Source organism: Dicentrarchus labrax, unplaced genomic scaffold (genome assembly GCF_905237075.1).
Source record: "Dicentrarchus labrax unplaced genomic scaffold, dlabrax2021, whole genome shotgun sequence".
Lineage (NCBI taxonomy): Eukaryota > Metazoa > Chordata > Actinopteri > Moronidae > Dicentrarchus > Dicentrarchus labrax.
In genome coordinates this window covers 20,479,725-20,503,358 of record NW_026136709.1, presented here as the reverse complement: position 1 = coordinate 20,503,358, position 23,634 = coordinate 20,479,725, and the positions used below count along the sequence as shown (strand labels likewise).

Genomic DNA, 23,634 nt, shown 5'->3' with positions numbered 1-23,634 from the left:
CTAGCCATTTCAGAGAGTGAAGGGAAACAGTGAAGATTAATTTCCACATATTGTCAGATGGAAGTGACAATCAATCAACACAAACGGTTTGTTTGTAGATTTCTACCCAAGTCCTCAGCAGTGATTTCTGCTGTTGGGATTATCAAAGCCCCTGTGCTTTTGTGTCTGTTGATCTTACAGGTTGAGCCAGCCAATTACTAGGAGCTGAGCAGCCTTGATGTCCAGACACGTCAAAATTGAATAATGTCATGCCTATAGCTACAGGGATGACTTCAGACAGCAGCATATCAGCTGTTTGCCAGTGGGTGGATAAGACATCCTCGGTTGGATGAGAGACTACAGAAAGGACAGAGGATGTGAAGAGCTCAGTACTTTCTATCCGATGTCAAGCGATGATAATAAATGAGCCTGAGTCCAGTCTGATGTTTGTTTGTTGACAGGTTTCTTTCACCTTCGAGTTCCTGAGTCCTCTGCAGTGGGATCTGCTGTCGGTAGAATCAAAGCCCATGACTTGGACATCGGGAAAAATGCTGAAGTAGAGTACACCATTGTGCCAGGTGATGGAGGTGCCATGTTTGACATCACTACCAATGAACACAACCAAGAGGGGATCATCATTCTCAAAAGGGTATGGAGTCTCAGAAACAAACATTTCCTGTGAATTCTCAGATGAAATCCAATAATCAGTGCTGTGGCTGGTTGCCAATAAAGGATGGTGAAACTCACCACTCACCAGTTTCTTTTTTTGACATGATTACCTGTTTCATGGACATATTAATTCTAGCTGTTTTACTTTTCTATTTTCCCAATTTATGTTATGCTGCTGTCAATGAAACACAGCACTTCCTGTGCCACAAAACAGCAACACAGAAAACATACTGATAAACCTGATCATTTGAAAAAATTGAAAGGATATTGCAGGTGGCAAGGAATGGGGAGATGGGATATAACAAAACTAAAAGAAAAAATCCTGTAACTAAACATACATACATATATTCTTATATATAGCCTCGCTGGGGGAGCTACCCCTGGATGGTGCTACCCCTGGGTGTGAGGGTGTTTCAACACCCCAGCACATCTACTTCCCGCAGGCTATGCTATTCAGTATGTTATATTTACACCTAGAACCTTCCTACTGCTACTATTCCAATGGTGTGACTCCCTGTTTTTGAGCCCTGCGGAAAGTTGCCTTCACAGCATCTTTGACATTTACATCTCTTTACTTCAGTAACTTTAGTAGAAATCATTAACATCATAGAACAAAGCAATGGAGGAAATAACTGTTAAATATAAATTAAATAAGTTGCATAATGCTGTACCAGCAGGACACTTGGCAGATGCGAGGGCTGAACCTGTGATCTCTCAGTTGTGTGATGTTGCTCTCTAACTGTTTGTCTCCTTGCTGTCCATGCACAGCTCAGAGCAATGGCATAGATCTCTCTGTGCGCCTGTGCTATATAAAGTATTCACGCAGCATGTCAGGGCTCATTTACTATGCCATATGTTCTTTTTTCTAAATGGATTAATACATCGAGTGCACAGTGACCCACAGCAAGAGGTCTTGGACTTTGGTTGCAGTTTCTTTAAACTACAGTTATCTAATTTAATACAAACTTTTACCACATATAGCATTTGTAGGGCCATGATATCACTCCACTAAATGGCAAATGGCACAAAAGCACCAGTGATATTAGAGAAATGTATTACTCCTAGGATAAACCCTTTGAGGTCTATCATCTCATTTTCAAGGGGGACCCACAACTGCCAGAGGTGAAAGAAAAAGGACATTACAGCCACAGAGAGAAATAGAGTGATCCAGCCAGTGCAATGAGTTTTTAATAGCTAAATAACTAGGCTATATTAAGGCTTTTTTTATGCAATCAATTATTAACTTTAGCTATATGTGTAGATTTAATTAATGTATACTTTAACTTTGACCATATGTGGTTAGGACCTTAAGAGTGAACAAAAGATATTTCATTTAATTTCAAATATACCACAGTACAGTTTTCTGGACAAAAACTAGAACAACAGGACAGTCAATAATGGAGTAAGGGCTTCACAACTGCTCCATGGAGAAACCCGTCAGTAAATTCCTTCCTCAATCTTAACGTCAGCTTTCATAATGTATTCATGTTGGTTTGTTTTATTCAGTAAAATTCACCCCATTAAAATTATTTCCGCATTTGTGTACATTCTCTGTTGTGACACTCTCCTTAGGGTATGCCTAGTTAAAGACTTGAAGATTCATCAAGTCTAAGCACACTAAATAGAAATAATATAATTCCCCTACCCACAGGCTTGACTGTAGAGAGCTAGAGCATGATATTCTTTCTCCTTGGACATTGAAAGCATTCAGCTCAGTGACAGTGGGTGGGTAATAGGCATTAGTGGGTGCAGCATGAGCAGAGAATGAAAGAGTCTCAGCATGGTCTCTTTAAGGTTTCAGGAGCGGACTCTTAAAAGGTACACCTATTTTTAAAAGTATTATACAAAAAGGGCATAAATAGAATAATTGGTATTGATGAAATCACCATTAGACTGACTCCTTGCCCACATTTGGCCATATCACTCAGAAGTGCTCCGTTACAGAGGAATCTGATGGCTCACAGATGTTGTTTTGTTTGCCTCTCTAATCTATCGGGTCTGCTACGACATCAAGCATCGCAGGCTATCCAGGTTAGTAAACAAGACTGTGCAATGTGCCGCTTTCAGCAGTTTACAAACTGTTACCTCTCGCTGCCGTTTGGATCGGCGACTGAATAACAGAACTGCTCACGCTTCCACACTTCTGCCAGCATCCTATTAAAAAACATCATGTCAGTATCACTTGAACAGCTGGCAAATGTTTGGCTCAGTCTCTCTGAATGCGCCATGTAACAGTTGAGAAGAATATGATATGAGTGTGTTGAAGTTAGAAGGTCTCGACCACATATCAAACTACACCTATGCACACATATGAAATTTCTTGTGTGCTCTCACGCCAAGTGTGCACAATAAGCTTTTTACCTGCTATTTTCCCACACACACACACACACACACACTGACACAAGCCCCTGAACATTGATTCCTGCATACGCTATACTGCATTTCCCTTTGGCAGAATGCAGTGGACCCCTGTGGTGAGTTTAAATGCCATTTGTTGTAAGTGCTATTGAGGTTCAATAGAAAAAAAGAACTGCAGAGCAATGCTAAGTCTGCATAATGCAACGGTCACAAAATGTCTTTGTGATACAGAAAAGAAGAATAATGTAAATGTCAGAAGCAATGCTTTGATGCACGAATGAGATAGATTCCTTTTCAGGAAGGAGATTTCTTCTTATTTTCCCCACAATGTTGCACCTGAGATTTGTCTCATCATTTTCAAAACACATAAAACAACTCATTCTGCTTCACCATCATGTCAGCAATAATTTTGTAGGAGCATGTCATGTCTTATGACATCAATACAATACAGCTGAAATAAAGTCAAATAACAGTATAACTGTATTGTATTTGGAGTATATAAGTATTCAGCAGTATCAATTTAATTTACCACCAAACCTCAACGTTTGTGCTAATCAGTCTGTCAGACTTGCTGCAAAACTTTGTAGGTTTCCGCACGAATTCACCTCTGGAAGATTAAAGAAGTGGGCTTCTCATTAAATCCTGCCTTTTCCTTGCAAATTCACCTCCACAAAATACTTTTAAGTACATGTACAAACATAATTTTTTTTGTCTCTTGTTTCATTTCATGCAGCATATATTACATCTGATTGCGAAAGTAATAGAAAAAAAAAGTGCAGCCAATTCTACCTGTTGTTGTGCCTTTCAGGGTATTTCTGATGTAAGTGTCTAAAATTTTCTTTGGGGAAACGCAAATCTGCATTTGTTTTTCTGATGTATCAGACTGAGGTATTCGTTAACTGGCACATTTTTAGTACATGCCCCAGAACACAAGCACACAAAGGTGTGTGATCCTTTGATCCCCAAAAATATTCAGCTGAGTGAGTAATTGATTCCCTGCTTGGTGCAAGAGCTCCCGCAGTATTCTCTGTGCAAGTGCGTGAACATAAGCAAACCTCTGAGTGTAAATCATGCGTGTGTGCATACATATACTGTATGTACTGAGTGTGTACATTGTGCTAATAGTCATGGCTATAGATCATCGCATAGTGACCTTCTCATTGACAGTAATGGAATAACAGAATGAGACAGCAGGCAATTATGATGTAAATGAGGATGGTTATTTGTTTACATCATGTATACCCTCGGTGGATGGTGAGGATGCATCATTCCTCCTATTGTTTTAGTTGCAGTGTTTGATATGCTGCCATATAACACTGAGGCAGTGTGATGTATTCCCTACAGTAGAAGGCTACTGCACAAAGGCATTGTTGATGGGGGACATTCTGATCGCCTTTAACTGACCAAAACCCCCCCCACAGTGTAATTTACTAAACAACATGTGCCTCTACCCGTGTGGGATTGTGATATTAGCAGGACATGGAGCGAGTGAGAAAGAGAGGAGCGAAAGAATGAGCTGTGTCTTGGAAAGGTGTTGGGAGTAGGTAGCTGGAGATGAAGCCTTTATGAGTTGTTCACTGTGTTCCCAGAATACTGACCCGCCTACAGACTTGTCTTATTTCAGATTGGTGGAATATCCCCAGAGACAGGTGTGCAAATGTGTGTAGACAGTCCCCCTCTCTATCCCGTCTCCCTCTCTCTCTTGTCTCTTTCTTTCTCCTTCTCTTTTGACTTCCCTCCCTCGCACCAGCGTTGAAAAAACACAGCAGGACGGAGACGAAAGCCACATTGTACACAGAGCAGAGTTTGGCAGACCCCAAATTAGAGACTCGGGAAGGTTGGTTATGATAAGAGGATCAGGCTGAGTAATGGGTTCAAAGGATGATCATCTGTTTCCCAGTCTGCCGATACAGGGGGAGGCACAGAGGCACAGAAGGGGTTTTCACATCCCATCTGCAAAACATAGGATTATGGGAGACAATAGATCAATCCACCAATGAATTCCTAGGGAAATGTGCAGACAAATGTGTGCAGACAAATGTTTGCACACAGAGCAACATACTGTACATGAAAAAGCATGTGAAAGGACACACACTGCTATACATACAGTTTTATGGAGAGCAATAGCACTCCCACACATGGGGAGCGTCAGCATGATAACCTTCGGTTGTGTTGGTAAAATCACTTTTAGTTAGATTAAATGTCGTTTGTCCATTTGCATGTTTATTTACCTCCTCCTGGGAGAAGAAAAGATGGCAGATATGCGTAATTGAAATTTGCTGTTGTAAGCCTAGAGGAATGGCATTGTTTAATGACAGCATGTGTGGCATAATATTTGCTGGCTCGCATTCAGGGAATGCATTTTAATACAGGACTATCTCATCACTGTACAAACTGAATGCCCCCAGTGGCCACAGTGCATTGAATAAAGAGCGTTTGCTGCAGACCTCTGGCATTGCCTCCAAATCCATTGCTTCAGAGTGTTAGAGGAGTTGAAAAACATTGTAGAGAAGTACAGGTGACTTGTTTACTGCAATCATCTGCATGTACACCAAACCTACACTGTAATCTAGTATTTAATGGTAAAATATTTAATAAAAATGTATTATGATCATAGCAAATAATGTAAAGTTATGTGTACTTGCCTATTAGGTAAAGTCACTCAGTTTTTGCCTGGTTCTCTGGGGTGTAGCTGGGGTGTTATGAAGTTATTTTTGTGCTCATTTAGTGTTCTGTGTTTTGTTGCCAAGATGTTACATTTGGTTACGTGAGTGATCGTGGTGGTTTCTGTGGTGTTGCTCAGTTGCTACCAGTGGCAGTAGAGCGGGTTCATTAATCACAGGGTTGGTGGTTCAATCTCCGGCTTCTACTGTCCACATGTCCCTAACCAAGGTACTAAACTGTACTGGCCAGGCCCAGGGACCCAGAGGCACATTTTCCAACTAAGGTTGAAAAATGCTAAATTAATTCAGTCCATTTACTAGAGTTTGTGATTTCTCTGTTTTGGGTGTTGCTAGATGATTCATGTTGGTCATGTTGGTTGTTATGCTATTGATAGGTGGTTATGTCCATAATCACTCCCCATGTCATATAGCACACTTTGATAACATAAGTGTCTGAATTCAGAGAGTGTATTGTATGCACTACATAGTGCACTACACCACTTTTTAGTAACAATCCCATTATGCAATGTGTCAGATTTTAGAGATTGCAAAAATAACAGTGGCAGTGATGATGCAATTTTTTTTTTCCAGAATCTCTGTTGACTGCTCACTAGAAAGTGCATTTGATATAGTATATGTTATATAGGGGATATGGAATGAGTGAACAAGGAAGTGTTTCTGACACAGTGAGAAACTATGTTTAAATGTTTCAGCACCACGGACAGAGACAGAAAGAGACGGTCCAGAACAATGGAGGGTGACGTGTTATTGCAGATTTAATAAAAACTTTATGTTGGATCACTGACTGTAGTTCTAGCACAATGACTTCAGACCAGCTAGATGTTTTGTGGTACTCTACAAGAATCCAACTGATTTACCCCTGAAAACGTATTTGTTGATCAGGTAACACTCTAAAAAAAGTGGCCAATGATTCATCAGGCTTGCATAAGGTGACATTTTTTTCCCACTTCCAAAGAACGGCACATTCAAGTGATTAATGTTATGGTGTTGCATGACATTTCAGGAAAGAGCTTGTCACCAACAGAGTGCAGAACTGATAAACATGTGCATACAAAACAAATGCCACTAATTGCCTGGATTGCCTCAGATCTAACGTGGCCCTATTTAGACTTTCTTAAAGTCACAGCCATTGGCAGTATTGAGGCAAGAAGCCTTTTTCATCCTTCCTGCCATCAATTAAGGACTTAATTTCACTAAAGCCAGACAGTGACTGCAGTCTAATTTCTCTATCAGAAATGTCATTACTGGGCTGTTTGAACAGTAAATCATTTCAGAGAATGGAAGCTGTTACTGCCTTTCAGTCTTGATGAGATACTACCAGGCAGTAAAAAAATTAATGGTCAAATGACAAAAGTAATGAAGAAACTGCTAACTTGACTGAAGGCCAGAAAACAGTGAGGAGTGTTGGTTGAATACTAAAGAACAATATAGTTTCCAGCTTATCCAAGGACATATCTGTACATTTTAAAATAACAAATTATCCTTACTTTGTGGCAGTGTCTGAAACATATATGTAATCTCTATATTCCCATGGGGTAATGGCAGTGTATTATAGCTTAAAACCGATAGCATTTGTATCTAAGAGCTCATCCAGTGGCATGCAACCGAGCCTTGCTCACAGACAGGAGTTCAAGCTAATCTATTGATTATAGTGCTGAATGTTCCAGTGGGAGGTGAAATGAGTTATTTTAGGCCCTGGTGTGAAAGGAGTCAAAAGAAAGAGGAAAGAAGGAAACAATACCTCTGAACAACAGGAGATCCAGGTGCCCAGCACAGATGAATAACACCTCACCAAGCAACCAAGCAGGGAGCAATGTGTGTGTATGTCTGGTTATGCATGTACCATGTGTGAGTGAACGAGTACAAAGACAGAAAAGGAGGAGAGAGAGAGTGACAAAGACAAGGCTGAGGTGGTGCTTGGAGTCGATGAAGTGCCTTCTCTCTGGTGGCCTGTGGAGGCGTGGGTGTAATAGATTAAACTAGTGTCTCGGGGCTCATCCCATGGCTAACCCTGTCCTATTAAGAGTGGCAGTGCGAGTCTTTCACAGTCACTCCACTCCACTGCAGTGTGGACAGGGCTGCTGGCAAGGCTCTCCTATGGCACTCCACTGTTGTGAGCACTGGGGGGATGGAGATGCTTCAAGGCAGCCAAGGACACAAACTGATGTGACTGATGGCAGCACAATAAAGTGAGCATCTCCACTCCATGGTGTTAGGACCCCCAAGTATTCAGAGGGACATCAAATGGCTCTCTGGGGTATGTAAGCTTTTCTCTACTGATGATAAGCTCATTGTGCTCCGTGGTCAGTTGACTGCTTATGGCACAATGATGGCTAGAGGTCTTTAGCATTATTCTGCATGAAAGAATCTTGCTGAACCGTCAGTCAATGACTGCAGTGACCTTATAAAGGAGGCACCCATTCACAACAGAGATATCAGGCCGGACTCAGACCACTGACTCATAATTGTTTATCTCAGAATCTCAGAGGAATTTTCCCCCTGAAGCGGCTTTATATCCCAGAAATAATGTATTTAGCTTATTGGGCATTGTTACGACTATTAGAGCTTACTGCAACCCAACAGGCAAATATTTCGCTTTGAGCTGATGGGTGCTGGCATGTGGGATCAGGAGGTGTTGGCCTCACTAGAATTAAGCATCCAAACAAGGCCTCATGTTGCTGTTTGGAGAAATATGTTGGCTCACAAAGCTGCAATTAGAAATGTGCGATATTCTAGGCATGTTTGGCTTAGCTTTGATTTACTCTCAGAGGATAAATCATGTGAGGGGGTGTTAATGATTCATAAGTTGTATTGTAAATATATAATACTGTGGTTAAATGGATTTAAGACTGCTCTGCGTATCACATATTAAACAACATTTGCAGTATTTTTCAGCCTATTTAATCTTCAGCCTCTTCAGGTAATACCTGTATTCAGCACAAACAAATGATATCAGGCTGCTAATGACTTGCTATGCTGTGATAATGATTCTTCAAGGGGAAAGGCTAGGTTCACTCTGGGTGTTGGCAGAAGACAGTAGACCCATATTACTGAGTGAGCGTAGCTGAGGTTTGGGAAGAATATTGAACTCTGCAATGGTGATACTGAACTGAACGCAAAAACTGAGAATCTATTCAATATGCATATCATTCTGCTTCTCCCATCCCCAAAATAACCAGCAAGCTGAAAAAACAGCTGCAACCAACACTTTACAACGCGCAGGGAGCAAGCTATGGGGGAGGGACCAGGAACAGACCTAAGTATCAAGTGAGGAACAGATTTCAGTTTATGGATTTGCTCTTATTATAGCTCAGTATAAATCATCAACTAGCAAATCCATTGTTCAGTATTCGCACATGTGAACCTGACGATGTAAGGACTTTTTAATGCCTGTAAAGTATAATACTGTACCTATGAGACTGTGATGCCTTGATTAGTCCCCTGTTCTAAATTAACAAATTCCCTTGGAACATAACACGTTCAATTGGCAAGAAAAAAAAAAAAGTTCCTTCATTCAGTATCACTGCCAGTGCAATGAAGGTGCACATTTACATATCAAAGGGCGCAGCACCATGTCTAGAATTTCAAGTGTGTTCTGTTGTGATGTTGAAGAGCAGCAGCACTGACATGAGAGGAACTCGGTCTGTCCTCCTTACAAATTCCTCCGTTGATACACTTCCTTGTTGTGTCCGCAGTAACCCATAAAAGGTGCATAACAACTGAAGCTATAATGAGACACTTCAAACGAGTAATTGAACATGCATAGGTGCGTGCAACTTGTTTAAAGATAATATATGTGTGGATATGGGTAATAGTTACCCATACAGCACTGGTTCTGAGCGCATAAGTAGGTCATCTTCGAGGAAGGGGGGAAAAAATGAGCAAAATGATACATGCAGTCAGAGAATGAATGGCCGTCTTTTTCTTTCCTGGGAAATTTCCCCTATGGCCTCCAGATCTGATTTGATTCTCCCCAAGTCAAGCGTTGACACATTAGCACGTCTTCTCATTAACTCAGAGTTTCTCATTACCCCCTCCTGGCCCCATTTTATTCCTATTTAACAACAGATATCTCAGACATACTTGGAGCATCGTGTGTCTGAAGCTCTCAACATTGCTTTTTTGCACCCAAACCAGAATATGTAAAATCATCTGTGGGATTGTCTTGGCACTTCATCATATGGCTGTCCATGCATTGTTCTACGGGTGTCACAAAGGCTTCTCCCGCCTCCATCTGCTGAGAAAATGAGCTGCATTTGTTCCACTGATTTCATCTCTATTATTTGCTGGTACTTAGTGAGTACCTTCACAAGCAAAACCTTTCAATCCTAATGGAATACTAAAACATGTACTAGAATGGATACATATGTCAAATGAACTACGTAAAACATTATAATGAGTTGAATAATCAGCTGACACACAGTAGATGTTTGATGTCATTCAGAGCAGAGAGTTTTCAGGTCATGTACCACACCCTCTGGTGGCTCTTCGGCAAAAAGAGAAAATAATCAGTTTGAGTTTGTTGTTGTTTGTCGTTAGCTTATTAGCTCGCTAATCAACTAAGAATTTATCTCACAAATAAAGCTACTGTCAGTGAGGATATGTGATTCGCAGACAACATCTCATTAAAGTTATTAGTGGCTTACAGTTGCATGTTATCATAAGATCATTAAGTATTAATTCTTGCCAACAAAGGTAGAGAGACACTAGAAAGGCAGGGAAAAAAAAAAAAACAGGGTTTAAACTTTGCAGGCCAGCCGACAAACTGTCACAGATGAAACAGATTGTAGGGCCTCCATTTCATGGCTTCCAGGCTGGTTATTTAACTCAACAATTCATTGATATCAAATGTTTCTATGTTTTGCTTGTCATCTCTTCTACTAGCCCTGTACGCTAGTAACCATTAGCAGAAGTTTAGAAGTTTTGTTTTATTCTCAATGACTGGATTTAACTTGTCCTGTTAAGTTATGTGGAACGATAATTTGAATTACCAGGATTCTGGTTTTTAAAAATGTATATTCTACATCAATGTACAATCAATTTAGTTTCTATGAGCTGCATACCAGCTAGCTTTGAGTTAAAATATGGCTCTCTAGTTTTAGCTGTATAGTTGGGCGTTCTGTGAGAGTGTACCAAACCAGTATACTCATTATGTTTTGGCTGTGTAATGCTGAATAAGCCTGTCAGCAACTTTATAGCAACATAACTGTATGAAACTGACGTGCTTTTGAATGTCTAACTGCTTCATCGGCCACAGCGAGAAGGCTGAAAACAAGATAGCTCTATAATTAGCTAAAACCTTAAAATAGCGTATCAGAACAGTCACTATTAACTTTACTGCGCCTAAATAATATTTATCCATGCTCAACTGTTTTAAGTTTAGACATTGTTTGCGCACATAATTTGTCAAATGGAACTCCAGGATGCTAGCTGTGCTTGCGAGGAGATTTGTGTCAGAAGTGCAAAGTCTGCGAGTGAAAAGAACATTTCCCAATTGCACTCCACAAGTCTCTGTCTTCGGATAGCTGAGGATTACATGAAAATTAGACAGTTATAAAGGGTGAGTGTTTGGGCCTCTATCCTAATTGTGGCGATGCAGCATGTTGAGATGGAAAGCAGTGCTTCTCCTCATCCCCAGTGAGACTCTGGCTAATGAGGCCTGGTGTACACCTCCTGCTGTCCACCTCCCCAGCATAGCCTTCCCTCCTCCTCCTCCTCCACCTGTGCACGTATTTCAGCTGAGCTATGCATGGCTGTACATGTGGTGGTTCAGGAACAATATGATATACAGCACACGAGGGCCTCCTACTTGGTATTAATTTATTTCTTTGGTATTTTCTTTGCATATTTCATACTGGTTTTGCATCACACAAACTGCAAATAACAAGAATGTTTTGATTGCATTATTGATGCATTTGTTTCCGTAACTGAAACTCACTCTTTGAAAAGTGAAGTACACTGAGTTTCTTTTGATGCTGATTTCTAGGAATTCACAGGAACCAGCAGGAAGTCCAATAAACTTAAATAATGACTGTAAATTTTAGGCCACTTTGTAGATGTAACTTGGCAAGAAATCCTTTAGTTTGATTGTAGGGATCAGAATTTGAATGACACCTGCAGTGAATTCAGTTTTTCTGCGGGACTGTTGCTTCGGGGGAGCTTGGTCTTCTCTCAGTGTTGTCACTTCTTGAAAGAGATTGAAAGGGACAGAGTGTATTTCCTGTTGAAGGATCTTATAGCTGTGCCTACCCAGTTGCATCTGGCGCACTGTAATCAAACCAATCATGGTGGTTGATGGTCAATGATTGCTTTCAGATTGGCTTGCCTTCACATAGCTCTCTCTCTCTTTTTTTTTTTTCTTTTACGGACACCTGCTGTAGCAGAGACTGTGAAACCATGGAGATGGAGGAGAGACTGAGGGCTTGAGAAGCATCTGCTATCACTGTGAAATCATGATTGCACAGCCTCTGGTCATTTCTAGTGGTTGGACTCTAATTATTTTGCTAATTCATATGCATTTAATTTGGACAGATGACTGGTCATATTTATCTAGCATCACAAAAAAGGCTTTTTTCTACAACCTCCCTTCTCACGTTCACTGTCTCTTTACATAAGCGCACTTCTCTGTGCTATTACCAGCTGTTTTCACTCAGTGTCTTTTGAAACAACATGCCAGAGGAGCCCAAGTCCTGGGGCAGGAAGATAGCATTGGCGCCATAGTAGTTACATGTTAGTCAATTTGAAATACACAGAAAGGAATGTCTCTCATGTGACTCAAGGCCAGTAGAGCGTGAACGACTGCAAGCTCGCCAAGTATGGTTGGTCACACATGAGAGGGCAGGAGACAGGCAGAAGTACGAACACGGGTGTCACTGCTGTCAGATGTTTACACCTCAGCAACAGACATACCGAGGATGCAGATTCCTCCCCTCGCTTTTGACTAATTGACCCTGGGCTGATATGTCAGAGGTTTTGGAAGGTAGAACATGAACCTGTGAGCTGTTGTTTGGAGAACTCTTGTAACAGGGGCGTATACTGCAGAACCAAGTAACTGTAGCTTGACTTATTCACACTGAGAGAACAATACATTAACCTGGTCAGGACCTACTGTGTATCCTAATGAAATAGGCACTGCTGTGCTATTGACTGCCGTTTGAGCTGTCATTTAAATAACACAAATATATTCTATCATCACCTTTGATATCATAAGCTGAGGGTGTTTTCACAAGTGTGTTTACTGCACTTTTCAGGCAGGTGAGAACAATGCCATTTGAATGTGTTCTGAGTGACAATATAAACATTCAAATCACCCAAATACTAAAATTTGTTGGGTATGAGGAGGCTGTTGTTGACATCTGATACCAGTTACTCATCCTTGAAAATGCTGGAATAACAAAAATGAACTGAGGGCCAACTTGCTGTCAACACTGATGCTCATATTAATTTACTGCATTTATTCAAGTGCTCTTGGATGAACACTGCACAGAAAGTAAATTATAGCAGGAGAGTTGACACATTGTAGATCAGGGTACAATTATGTGAAAATGAACTAGTTATAAAAGTAATGTTAACTGTATTCTTTTCTGTTTTTTGTAGCCGCTGGACTTTGAAACCAAGAAGGCATACACCTTTAAGGTAGATGCCTCTAATGCTCATCTGGATCCACGATTTCAAAGCTTTGGGGCCTTCAAAGACACAGCAACAGTGAAGATTAACGTTTTGGATGTGGACGAGCCCCCGGTGTTCAATAAGCCCTCCTATATGATGGATGTGTACGAGGACACACCCGCGGGCACCATCATTGGAGCGGTGACAGCACAGGATTTAGATGCCAGCAGCAGTCCAGTCAGGTAAAGTTAAAGTGTCTAAAACAATATACACTTTACACGTGAGTTTCACTACACTCTTTTGTACTTTGGTGTTAAATTGAAATGCATTTATCAAAGTGATCTAAGTGGCTGCAAACATTTATACTGTGTAAGCTTTCAACTGCTTTGCTCCACTTTGACTAAAATGGTCAATGTTGTTTTAGGTTACTCATGACATATTTAGATTATGTCTGGTGAACATGTTTTATTTCTTTTTCTCTCTAGCAAACAGCCCAAATTCACAATCTTAACTGAATTTAAAAGGGACTTAAAGGTCCCTTTAGCACTTTATTGTGTAACATTTCTGAGGATCTCTTTGCAGAAATGGGATATAATATTCATAGGTACGTCTTCATTAGTGTATAATCACCTGAATTTACGAATTGTTGTGTTTTCAATTGTTGTGTTTTAGAAATGAGCCTTTTTTGTGTATAAATGCAAAGGGTTGCCTTCCATGGAGTCCACCATGTTAAACTGCAATGTTTCTACAGTAGCCCAGAATGAACAGTATACTGGCTGTAGATAGGACCTTTCATTTCTTTCACAAGTTGTGGGGCCACCATGGTTTTTCCTTCAACATTCACAACCCATTCTCATTCCAAGATACCAGTGGTGTTCAATTAGTTGCAATGTGAAAACTAACCACTAGATGTCACTAAATCATACACACTTGTCCGTTAAGGGGGAATCAGATTACTTTAATGGCAATATAGAGTTTATTTGTGAATATCATAAAGTCCAGTTATCTTGGTAGAAAAATAGATATTTCATTTCTTTCCAATCTTTTGCATTAAACAAATTCAGAATCAGATCAGAATTACTTTTTATCCCTGAGGGGAATTTGTTATTATGGAAATTATGGGCTTTAATGGACAAACTGAATGAGAAAAAACATAAATCTTTCCAATGAATTATCCCATTTAAATGTATTCATTTAAATAATCTAATTATTTACATTTTTAAAACACAATTTAAAGATATGGATGATATTTATGGAATATAATCCATAAAGGAACAATATTTTCTGTTCTGTTCTGAATCTGATATTGTTCCGACATAATCTTAATAACTTAATTGAAAGATTATAAGAACTGGGTTTTGATTGTCTGATTAAATTGTGAGTATTTCGTAAAACTTTTCTCCTTGAATAGTAGATAGCGATAAGGAAATAAGAAATAAGCTGCATGTCAGTGTGACCTATAGTTATGTAAATCAGTTTAAATAATTCAGACTGACTCAATTTTACTCTGAAACAGTGAATGAATTAAGCCTGGATATGAACGCACATCTTCATCTTGAGAGGCTTTACTATTGAACCAAATATCCCTCGTAACTCCCGCGAGGATAAAAAAAAGCTAGAGGGAGAAGTACTGTGATACTGCAGCCAGTGATTGAAGGTTTTAGAGCTCTAATCCATTCATCAATGTCTCCAGTCTCCATTCATCAATGTCATCATGGCTTTAATCTTGAGAGTATCGTCAGTTTTACTCATCAGTTTGTGCACTAATCAATCTATGTAGTACATTTGACATTGTCATGTAAAATCCTGCCAGAATCATCTCTTGGCACTGGACATGTTGGTGATGTGACATAGACAATATTATAACTTTATTAGTGGCCCTATATTTGCATAACTGAACCTGATATCTGCGCTCTTAAAATGAGAGGGATATTTGAACTCTTATTTATTTTTAGAGTGCAGATACTGACTTAAGTCTGACAATGAATGCTCAAACTATTTTGAAGTTACATTTCATTCCATTTTTTTTAATCTTTACTCACTACATTAACTTTTTGGTTAAGGAGAGCAACCCTGTTCACACACTCACATTTTGCTATCAGAGGCAGTCATCTTACATAATATGCCTCATTTCAGCTGATATCCCTAAAACTGCAGCTTAGGCTAAAAAGTATTTTTAGTTTCAAAAGGAATTATTCTGTCTCATGTCTTGAGTCACGCAGTTTTATTTATTGCTGCATCATACCTGTTATACGCACAGTTTCAGTTTTTGTTCATTTAAAAAAAAGTTATTTCTTAATAGAGTGGCCAACTGTTTCCATGCAGTTGGTGCAGTACTTTGAAGCTATTGTAAAATAATACAGTTTTTAAGATGTATTTGTTTATTATTATCGTGATGATTGGCATAACTTAGCTAATGGTAATTCTAAATATTAAAGTTATCTTTGTGTAGATGTTGAATTACATAACAGTGCACATTGAATGTTAGTGTTGTTGGTCTGGCTTGGCAACGGTATGATCAAGTGGATTATTATGTTTCTTTCAGACTTTCATGGGCCTTAATTAAAATGGACCAAGTCACATAGAGGAAGCCATCCTCCTGATAGTGTTACACTAACAGTTTTGGGATGGATTCGAAAAAAAGAGTTGGTGTTTGGACCATACAAAGAAAGTCTGCACATTAAACATTGTTCAGTAAAAATAAATACAATCTAAATTGAACATGACAGCTGATAGAAAATATAAGCAGTAGTGTAGTATATCAGTGAAGAATAAATATTAATGCAAACAATTTTTCTCTACTGTTTTAATTTATACATTCAGTGGCATTCCTTATGTTTTCATTTATCTTTGATTGCTTTTCCATATAATTAAAAAAATTAATCATTGTCAAACATAATTCATAGCAAAACAATATCTCCCAAAACTTTAGGGTCCTAAATAATTTTACAAGGCACTATACTGTAGACTGCTGGTCTCTCCTCTATAATTATCAGGTGGGACATTCAAACATCACTGCTCAGTTTTATAGTTCTGACATGCTTGACTCAACTCCTGATTTATACTCAAGGCAAGCCATTCCTTTTCTTTCTCAGTCTCTCCGTCTTGCTATGAACCCACTACCACACAAATACACACACGTGCACGCTATCCTGTGTTCTACCATACAACTTGAGTGGTAGATAACAATAGACTGTCATTGGCAAAGACAAAAGAAGTGCATCCTTAAAAATGTATGAGAACCATTTTGTTAAAATCTATTACAGTTGCTACTTTTGCTCAGGCACATTGCTTTGTAATAATGGTTCTTCGAAGATGTTTCGTTTGATCGTAACACAAATGGTAAAAATACCTGTTGCATGCACAGAAGTTGTTTTATTATGAATATTTTATTCCAGGAACAACAAAAAATAGAAGCAGCAGAGATTTGTACAACAAAAAGCGTATTCCCTCTATTCTGTGGATCTCCACTTTGTCTTCAGCACTTTAAATATTCATCAGTACCACAGCTGACATTGTTCATTTGTGTGTCTTCAGAGAGCAGCCTTGCATTCTTCACTTCAAAACAATAGACCCAATGACCCATCATGCATAGGGAATTATGCTTTTAGACTTTAGACTCAACTGATTCTGCTATTTAGCAGTATAGTGCAGAGTTATCTCCAGCTGGAGAAACAAAAGGGCATCATGAATACTGCATTGCTGGTCGAATCCAAAGAGCTTCCTAAAGTTAGAATAAGTTTTAAAGACTCAACTTTTGGCTTCCATCTAAAATGGTAACCACAGATCACAAGACACCGAAGAGCCACACTGGTCATGAACTTGAAAGTGTTTACTGCAGCAAAACCATAAACTCTAAAAATCAATGACTGTGGAAAATAAACACAAATGTGCCTTTACTTTTTCCTCAACTACCGTGTGTATTACCGTGTGTAATGTTCGCTGCACTGCTGTTGCAAGTAGGAGATAACGCTGTAATTAATTTTCATATCTACAGTTCTCAGAGCTGAGTTGAGCTTAAGTAGACTCTTTAGATCTTTGATTTCTTTCTCACAGCTGTTGATGAGCTCTATTCTCCTTACTGATTACTGAGATTGAACCAATTACAGGTAAAACGTTTTTTATGTTTTCTATCTCACGTGAGTACAGAAAAGTATAGTTTATGAAACATGTTTGCCATTTATCTTGTGCCCTGGCGGGGGTTTGTTGTTGGGTCATGGAAATGTCAAAACATTCATACTCTGTGATTTAGTTTGTAATAGTCTGGTTATGAGGCAGTTTCTCAAACCACTGGGCCACACTGACAGTGAAACGTATGCTTTAGTATAGCAGCTTGACTCAAATAATAACCCCCCCACACAAAAAAGCGTTTTGCCCTGAGGAAAGATCGCAAACCATTGATCTTTTGAACCCTTGATGGGAGTTTGGCTGTAATATTTATCAAAGAGACTCACACTAAACTATTTTGACACGATCATGTTCACTTCAAGGCTACGCGCAACACACACTTAAAGAGTGGACGTGGACAAATCAAAATTGAAACAGAAAATTTGATGGAACCAAAGCTTGTAAAAAAATTCTACTGAAGTGGTTTTGTTATCATTCTCATTACAGTAAAATACTTGGGGGTTTAAATGCACGCTAGGCCTCTTTTTCTTAATGAGTGAGTCAAGTCCAGTTTGAGGCTCTACAGTGTAAAAAAAACAAGCATGAGAAATATTAATGAGAAATGCCCTTTTAAGATCAAATAGCTTGCTAAGAGTAAGAAAAGAAAAATGGCAGACTCTTGGCCTAGAGTGGCTGTCCTTCATGTGGAAAGTCCAGGCTCAAGCCCATGAGAAATTAAGCATCTGTCCTGTGCAAAGTGCCTGCAAGCAAGGCACTGAACCCCCAACCTCTGACCTCCTTGTGAAGACGAATAAAAGACAACAACATATTTTGTCCTGTGGGAGCCCCACTGACGATCGCAAAAATTATTAATGAAAAATAGCCTTTTAAGATCAAATAGCATGGCATGATGAATGGCGCTGTCAGTGGCATGCGGTTTGGTTTCAGATCTCTTTTGTATTTCATAGTTTGCATTCAGAGCGACTGGGCAAGACCAGAGATGTATTTCTCAGAGAGGACGGCGTATCCTCTGTTCTCAGACACCAAACCAACATTTTATGCCTTTGTTGTTCATCGGCCGTGAGAGATTGATACGGTTTCAACAGTGCCTAAAATTCATTATGTTCCCAAGAAATCCGTTTGCTCAGCATGGCCAAAGTACATGTGCCCCATTACTAGATTGGAATGTATATGCGATCCTCAGCACATTTTCTGGAAATGACCATTCAGAATGAGTAATGAAGGCTACGCCAACATTATATTACACCTAACTCATATACATGAGACCAGAGGGAGAATCACTGTGGTTTAATTCTCTGGTTTATGTTGGAAATGGATGCCATTAAACAAACATTTTCTTTCAGGTATTCCATTGACTGGAAGAGTGACTTGGACAGCTACTTTGACATTGATCCAGTGGAGGGAACAATTTCCACAAACGAACTCCTTGACAGAGAGAGTATCGCCCAGCACAATATCTCCATCGTGGCAACCAAACTTAGTAAGTATGACAACAAGATCGATTGTGATTCATGCAGGTGGCGTTGTCCTTCCCCCACCATAATCTGTGTGAAGGATTTAACACGCTTTTACTCAAGTCAATACTCAATCCCATTTTGCTGGAAAGGTTTATAGGTGACTATAAACCATGATGGCTTTCCCAGAGGGATGTATCTTCAGGACATTGTCTCCTCTAGCATACTCACTTCAACTCTGTTTTCATTTTTAACTGTCTTTTTTAACACGTTTGATGACATTGGCATTGGAAGAGAGCTTTTCTTGCCAGAGTCAACTTTTACTTACACCGCAGTAAAATGTGAACCTTACAGAGTTTTACAGCGAGCAGATGTGGTCGCGTCACAGCATGTTGTGAGCCAAGCTCAAGAAAGAGTGAAGTAATGCAGAGCGGTGGCTTTAAGACATGCCATCAAGCTAATTATGTTTTTATGAAGGAAGTGGAGCAAATTTCCGGATAAATAAGCAAATCCATCGTCATCAAGTCATCAAATCTGCTAAGAACCGTCAAAGTCATTATCCCAGAGGCAGGCTGGTGCTCAATCAAAATTACCCACGCTGTATATTCATTAGGACAGACTGTGAAATATGGGCTGTTAAAACTTGAGTCATTGTCGCCTTGGAAACTGATATTACTCACTTCCCCTCAAGGTCATTGGAGTGACATGCTAATTCTGTTTTCAATGTGTGTGTGCGTGTGTTTCTTTGTGTGACTTTTGTGCATAAGTGTCAAGGAACTGGAGGATGAGGTAGACTGAAAGGATATGTGATGGTGGGAGGAGGGAGTAGGAGGAAGATGGGAGTTTAAAAAAGGGCGTTACATGTTCTAGTGACGCAGGAATCAGGCAGTATTTCTGCACATCTTGCCCACCTGCGTTTTAGCCCTTTCTTATCACCTTTGCCCAAGTCAGCCTCTGATCCAACCATCTGCCCTCTCCGATTCCCCTCTCGGAGGACAGATGTTCCTCTAGAGACAATTTTCACTATGAGAGAAAAAAGAAAGAAAGAAAAGAAAATTCACTTCCAGAAAAAAAAATAATGGTTGCACTGGTGCAGTCGAGATAAAGATAAACTCAGCACCCCGGCGTTTGTGTCCGGTCCGTGTATGTTTTGGTCATTGGATTTTCCTTTCAGAAACGGGTATTAAAAAACAGAAAACGAGTGGTTATTTGATTTTCGTTTTAAAATACAAAAATTAAAATTGAAATACAAGACGTTTTTCTTTTTCATGGTCAGAAAGGGATGAGCGAAATTTAAAAAATGATTCGATTTTCATTTTCTATTTCATATAACAAAAATTAAAATCACTAGAAAACAGAAACGGAAAAAAGGCCTGTTTGTTCATATTCTGAGACCGGATGTTGTCATTTACAGGACGGTGCTGTGTAGAAGAAACAGTAGACTAGTAGACTGCGTTCAATCCAGCCGTGAGTCCGATCTCCGTGGTCAAATCAGCCGCACTTAAATTTAGAGTGTACAAGTATTCTCAGCATTATGGTAAATGCGGAGAAACAGCGTATTTACTTCCGGTTTTCAAAATAAAGGTATTTAGAGCCGTAAATTAAAATATGTTACATTAAAGTGTTTCATGTGCCCCTGATGAAAAAAAACACTTTATATCAAGTATCTTTACTGCACCAGTGTGGAGAAATGCCAAAATAAAAGTCTCATATTTATGCCTCCAGAGATTGCATATTTGACCATATTTGAGGTACTGTAAAAACATATTGCTCAGTGTTTCCTGGCTACTGATGGTATATTTGACTTTTACACATATGAGACTACAAACATACTTAATATCAAGCATTTTTACTGTACCAATTTGGAGAAATTCAACAATAAAAGTCCATATTTGTACCTCCAAGTGGTATTTTCATATATTTGAGCTACTGTAAAAACACTTTGCTCAATAATTCCTGGCTATGGATGATATATTTGACTTCTACACATCTAAGACTACAAGTATACTTAATATCAAGCATTTTTACAGTACCAATTTGGAGAAATTGAAGAATAAAAGTCCCAAAGTTGAAGTTAAAACTAATTATTTTTCCCTTTTACCTACAAATGGACACAGCAGAGCAGCAAAATAAGAAGAATGTGGACTGCATTGCATTTTGTGAGAAAAGTAAACAAATTAGAATTGTGTAGGATTTTGTGTTTAGTGTTTATATTATCAAGATGTTATTAAACATTTGTGTGAAATTTTGTCATGATTACTGCAGCATTATTGAAGTATAATGAAAATGTTTCACCCATAGCCTGGAAATATTGAGCAATATGTTTTTACAGTAGCTCAAAAATATAAGAAAATATGGAATCTGGAAGTATAAATATGGGACCAAATTTGTACAGTAAAAATGCTTGATATTAAGTATGTTTGTAGTCTCATATGTGTAAAAGTCAAATATACCATCAGTAGCCAGGAAACACTGAGCAATATGTTTTTACAGTACCTCAAATATGGTCAAATATGCAATCTCTGGAGGCATAAATATGAGGCTTTTATTTTGGCATTTCTCCACACTGGTGCAGTAAAGATACTTGATATAAAGTGTTTTTTTTTCATCAGGGGCACATGAAACACTTTAATGTAACATATTTTAATTATAGCTTACGGCTCTAAATACCTTTATTTTGAAAACCGGAAGTAAATACGCTGTTTCTCCGCATTTACCATAATGCTGAGAATACTTGTACACTCTAAATTTAAGTGCGGCTGATTTGACCACGGAGATCGGACTCACGGCTGGATTGAACGCAGTCTACTAGCCTACTGTTTCTTCTACACAGCACGGTCCTGTTAATGACAACATCCGGTCTCAGAATATGAAAAACAGGCCTTTTTTCTGTTTCTGTTTTCTAGTGATTTTAATTTTTGTTATATGAAATAGAAAATGAAAATCGAATAATTTTTTTAATTTCGCTCATCCCTTTCTGACCATGAAAAAGAAAAACGCCTTGTATTTCAATTTTAATTTTTGTATTTTAAAACGAAAATCAAATAACCACTCGTTTTCTGTTTTTTAATACCCGTTTCTGAAAGGAAAATCCAATGACCAAAACATACACGGACCGTGTCCCAACTTGTGAGTTCAAATGTGTTTTTGACCTTGAGTGAGATTTGGCAGAACTTCGTGTTCTGGGTATTGGATAGCTGTTATGGCTCCACTGCGATGCATTCTATTATCATCGTCAGGATGTTGTCTGTCTGTTATTCGGGTTTTAAACCATGAAGAACAGCTATAAATATTGAAGCAAAATACCTTCAATTCCCATAGAAATAATGCATTGTATGAGAAGAGGTCACACACAGAAAAATATGTCCTGACTTTTCTACATTCTCGAGCAGCCTCAGTTGGCACTGCACAGCAGTTTTCAATAAACAGTAAATTATTGCAGACCTCCACATTTGACCCGTTTCTGCATCTACTGTGTGTCCTTGCTGCTAATGCTTTCTAACATTTATCCACCCACGCCTTTTCTTCTCTGTGACAATGACTCTGAGGAAAACATCCAACAATATGAGTTTGTTGGTTGACATTTTCCTTGAATATAGGTACCTTTACTCTGCAATGATTAGCACAACACCTGAGATGGAGACTTTTCACTTCACAAAGCCTCAGAGATTTGTCCGGTCATTGCTAGACACCGCAGTCATGCAGCAAAATGAGAGCAGTGTCTGCTGCTCTCCTGAGACACAGTACACAGCAGAAGGCGTGCTAAATAAGAGCCGGGGCTAGATTAACGGTTTGCTTTTTGGCATTTAAGCCCAGTGGCAATTTTTAGGAGTCAAAGAGAGGGGAAGATCTATTAAATGCAATAATAACCTTGGCAGGAGGCAATGAGGAAGCACACGCTCTATCTATTTACAGCAATTGAGTGTAGTTTCACACCAACATGAAGTTTTATGTTGTGACTTTGCTTACTTATTCTGTCTACAGTTGCACTTTTAACAGATTGGTATCCACAAAGAATCTTCCTATCTATGTTTTGCAGCACATTTTTATAGATTTGTGGTTGATTGCTTGCAAAGATGGAGGTTTTTTATTATAATGAGCTTAATTAAAAAAGTAATATCCAGTAGAAAAGCAGTATAAAGCAGGCAACTTTATGGCTGACCAACCAAGCATTCTCTGGCAATACAGGATTTTGTTTCAATAAAATGAATAGAGCATTTGTTATTGGGCTGAAATGCTGACACTAGTCAGATTTGAATATAACCACTATACCATTGCTCCATCTAGTGGGCTATAAGATATATCACTGATGACATGCTTAGAGCCAGTCAACAGTTATGGAGATGAGTTTTTGAGATGGGATGAGGAGGAAATGATAAACTCTTGTATCCAGAAGCCCGGGACTTTTCATTGATCTAGAAGATTTTTAAGTTGTTCAAACTTTTTAGAGGCCAAACAATTGAGGACCTCAGTGACCGAAAAGATCAGTATTTTTGCTGGGTGAGCATCAATGTTAGTAGTTCAGTCAGTGCAAAGCAGCAAATCCCATGCTTGGTGTCATTTTTACCTCGGTGGGAAGATTGCTTTTTCCATCAAGGTCAGAGACAGGTTACAAACTGAGCTGTGGCTGCGTCTCCAATTCCCTTGAGACGATTCTACAGACCCCTCCACCCCCCCCCAGCATTCTTCAAAACCACCCACCTACACACAAACCTACCTATGCACCCATGCACTAGCACTTACAAACAAGCGCA

The 23,634-nt window shown here is 39.2% G+C and overlaps 1 protein-coding gene across 1 annotated transcript in view; it reads left to right on the top strand.

Moving 5' to 3' along the window:
* Nucleotides 1-23,634, top strand: part of LOC127369695 (cadherin-12-like) — a 98,140-nt gene that overhangs the window by 62,253 nt on the left and 12,253 nt on the right. The window contains exons 6-8 of the mRNA XM_051411305.1: nt 441-628; nt 13,287-13,540; nt 18,770-18,906. Of these exons, the coding sequence (XP_051267265.1) occupies nt 441-628; nt 13,287-13,540; nt 18,770-18,906 (579 nt within the window). The remainder of the gene's footprint in view (nt 1-440; nt 629-13,286; nt 13,541-18,769; nt 18,907-23,634) is intronic.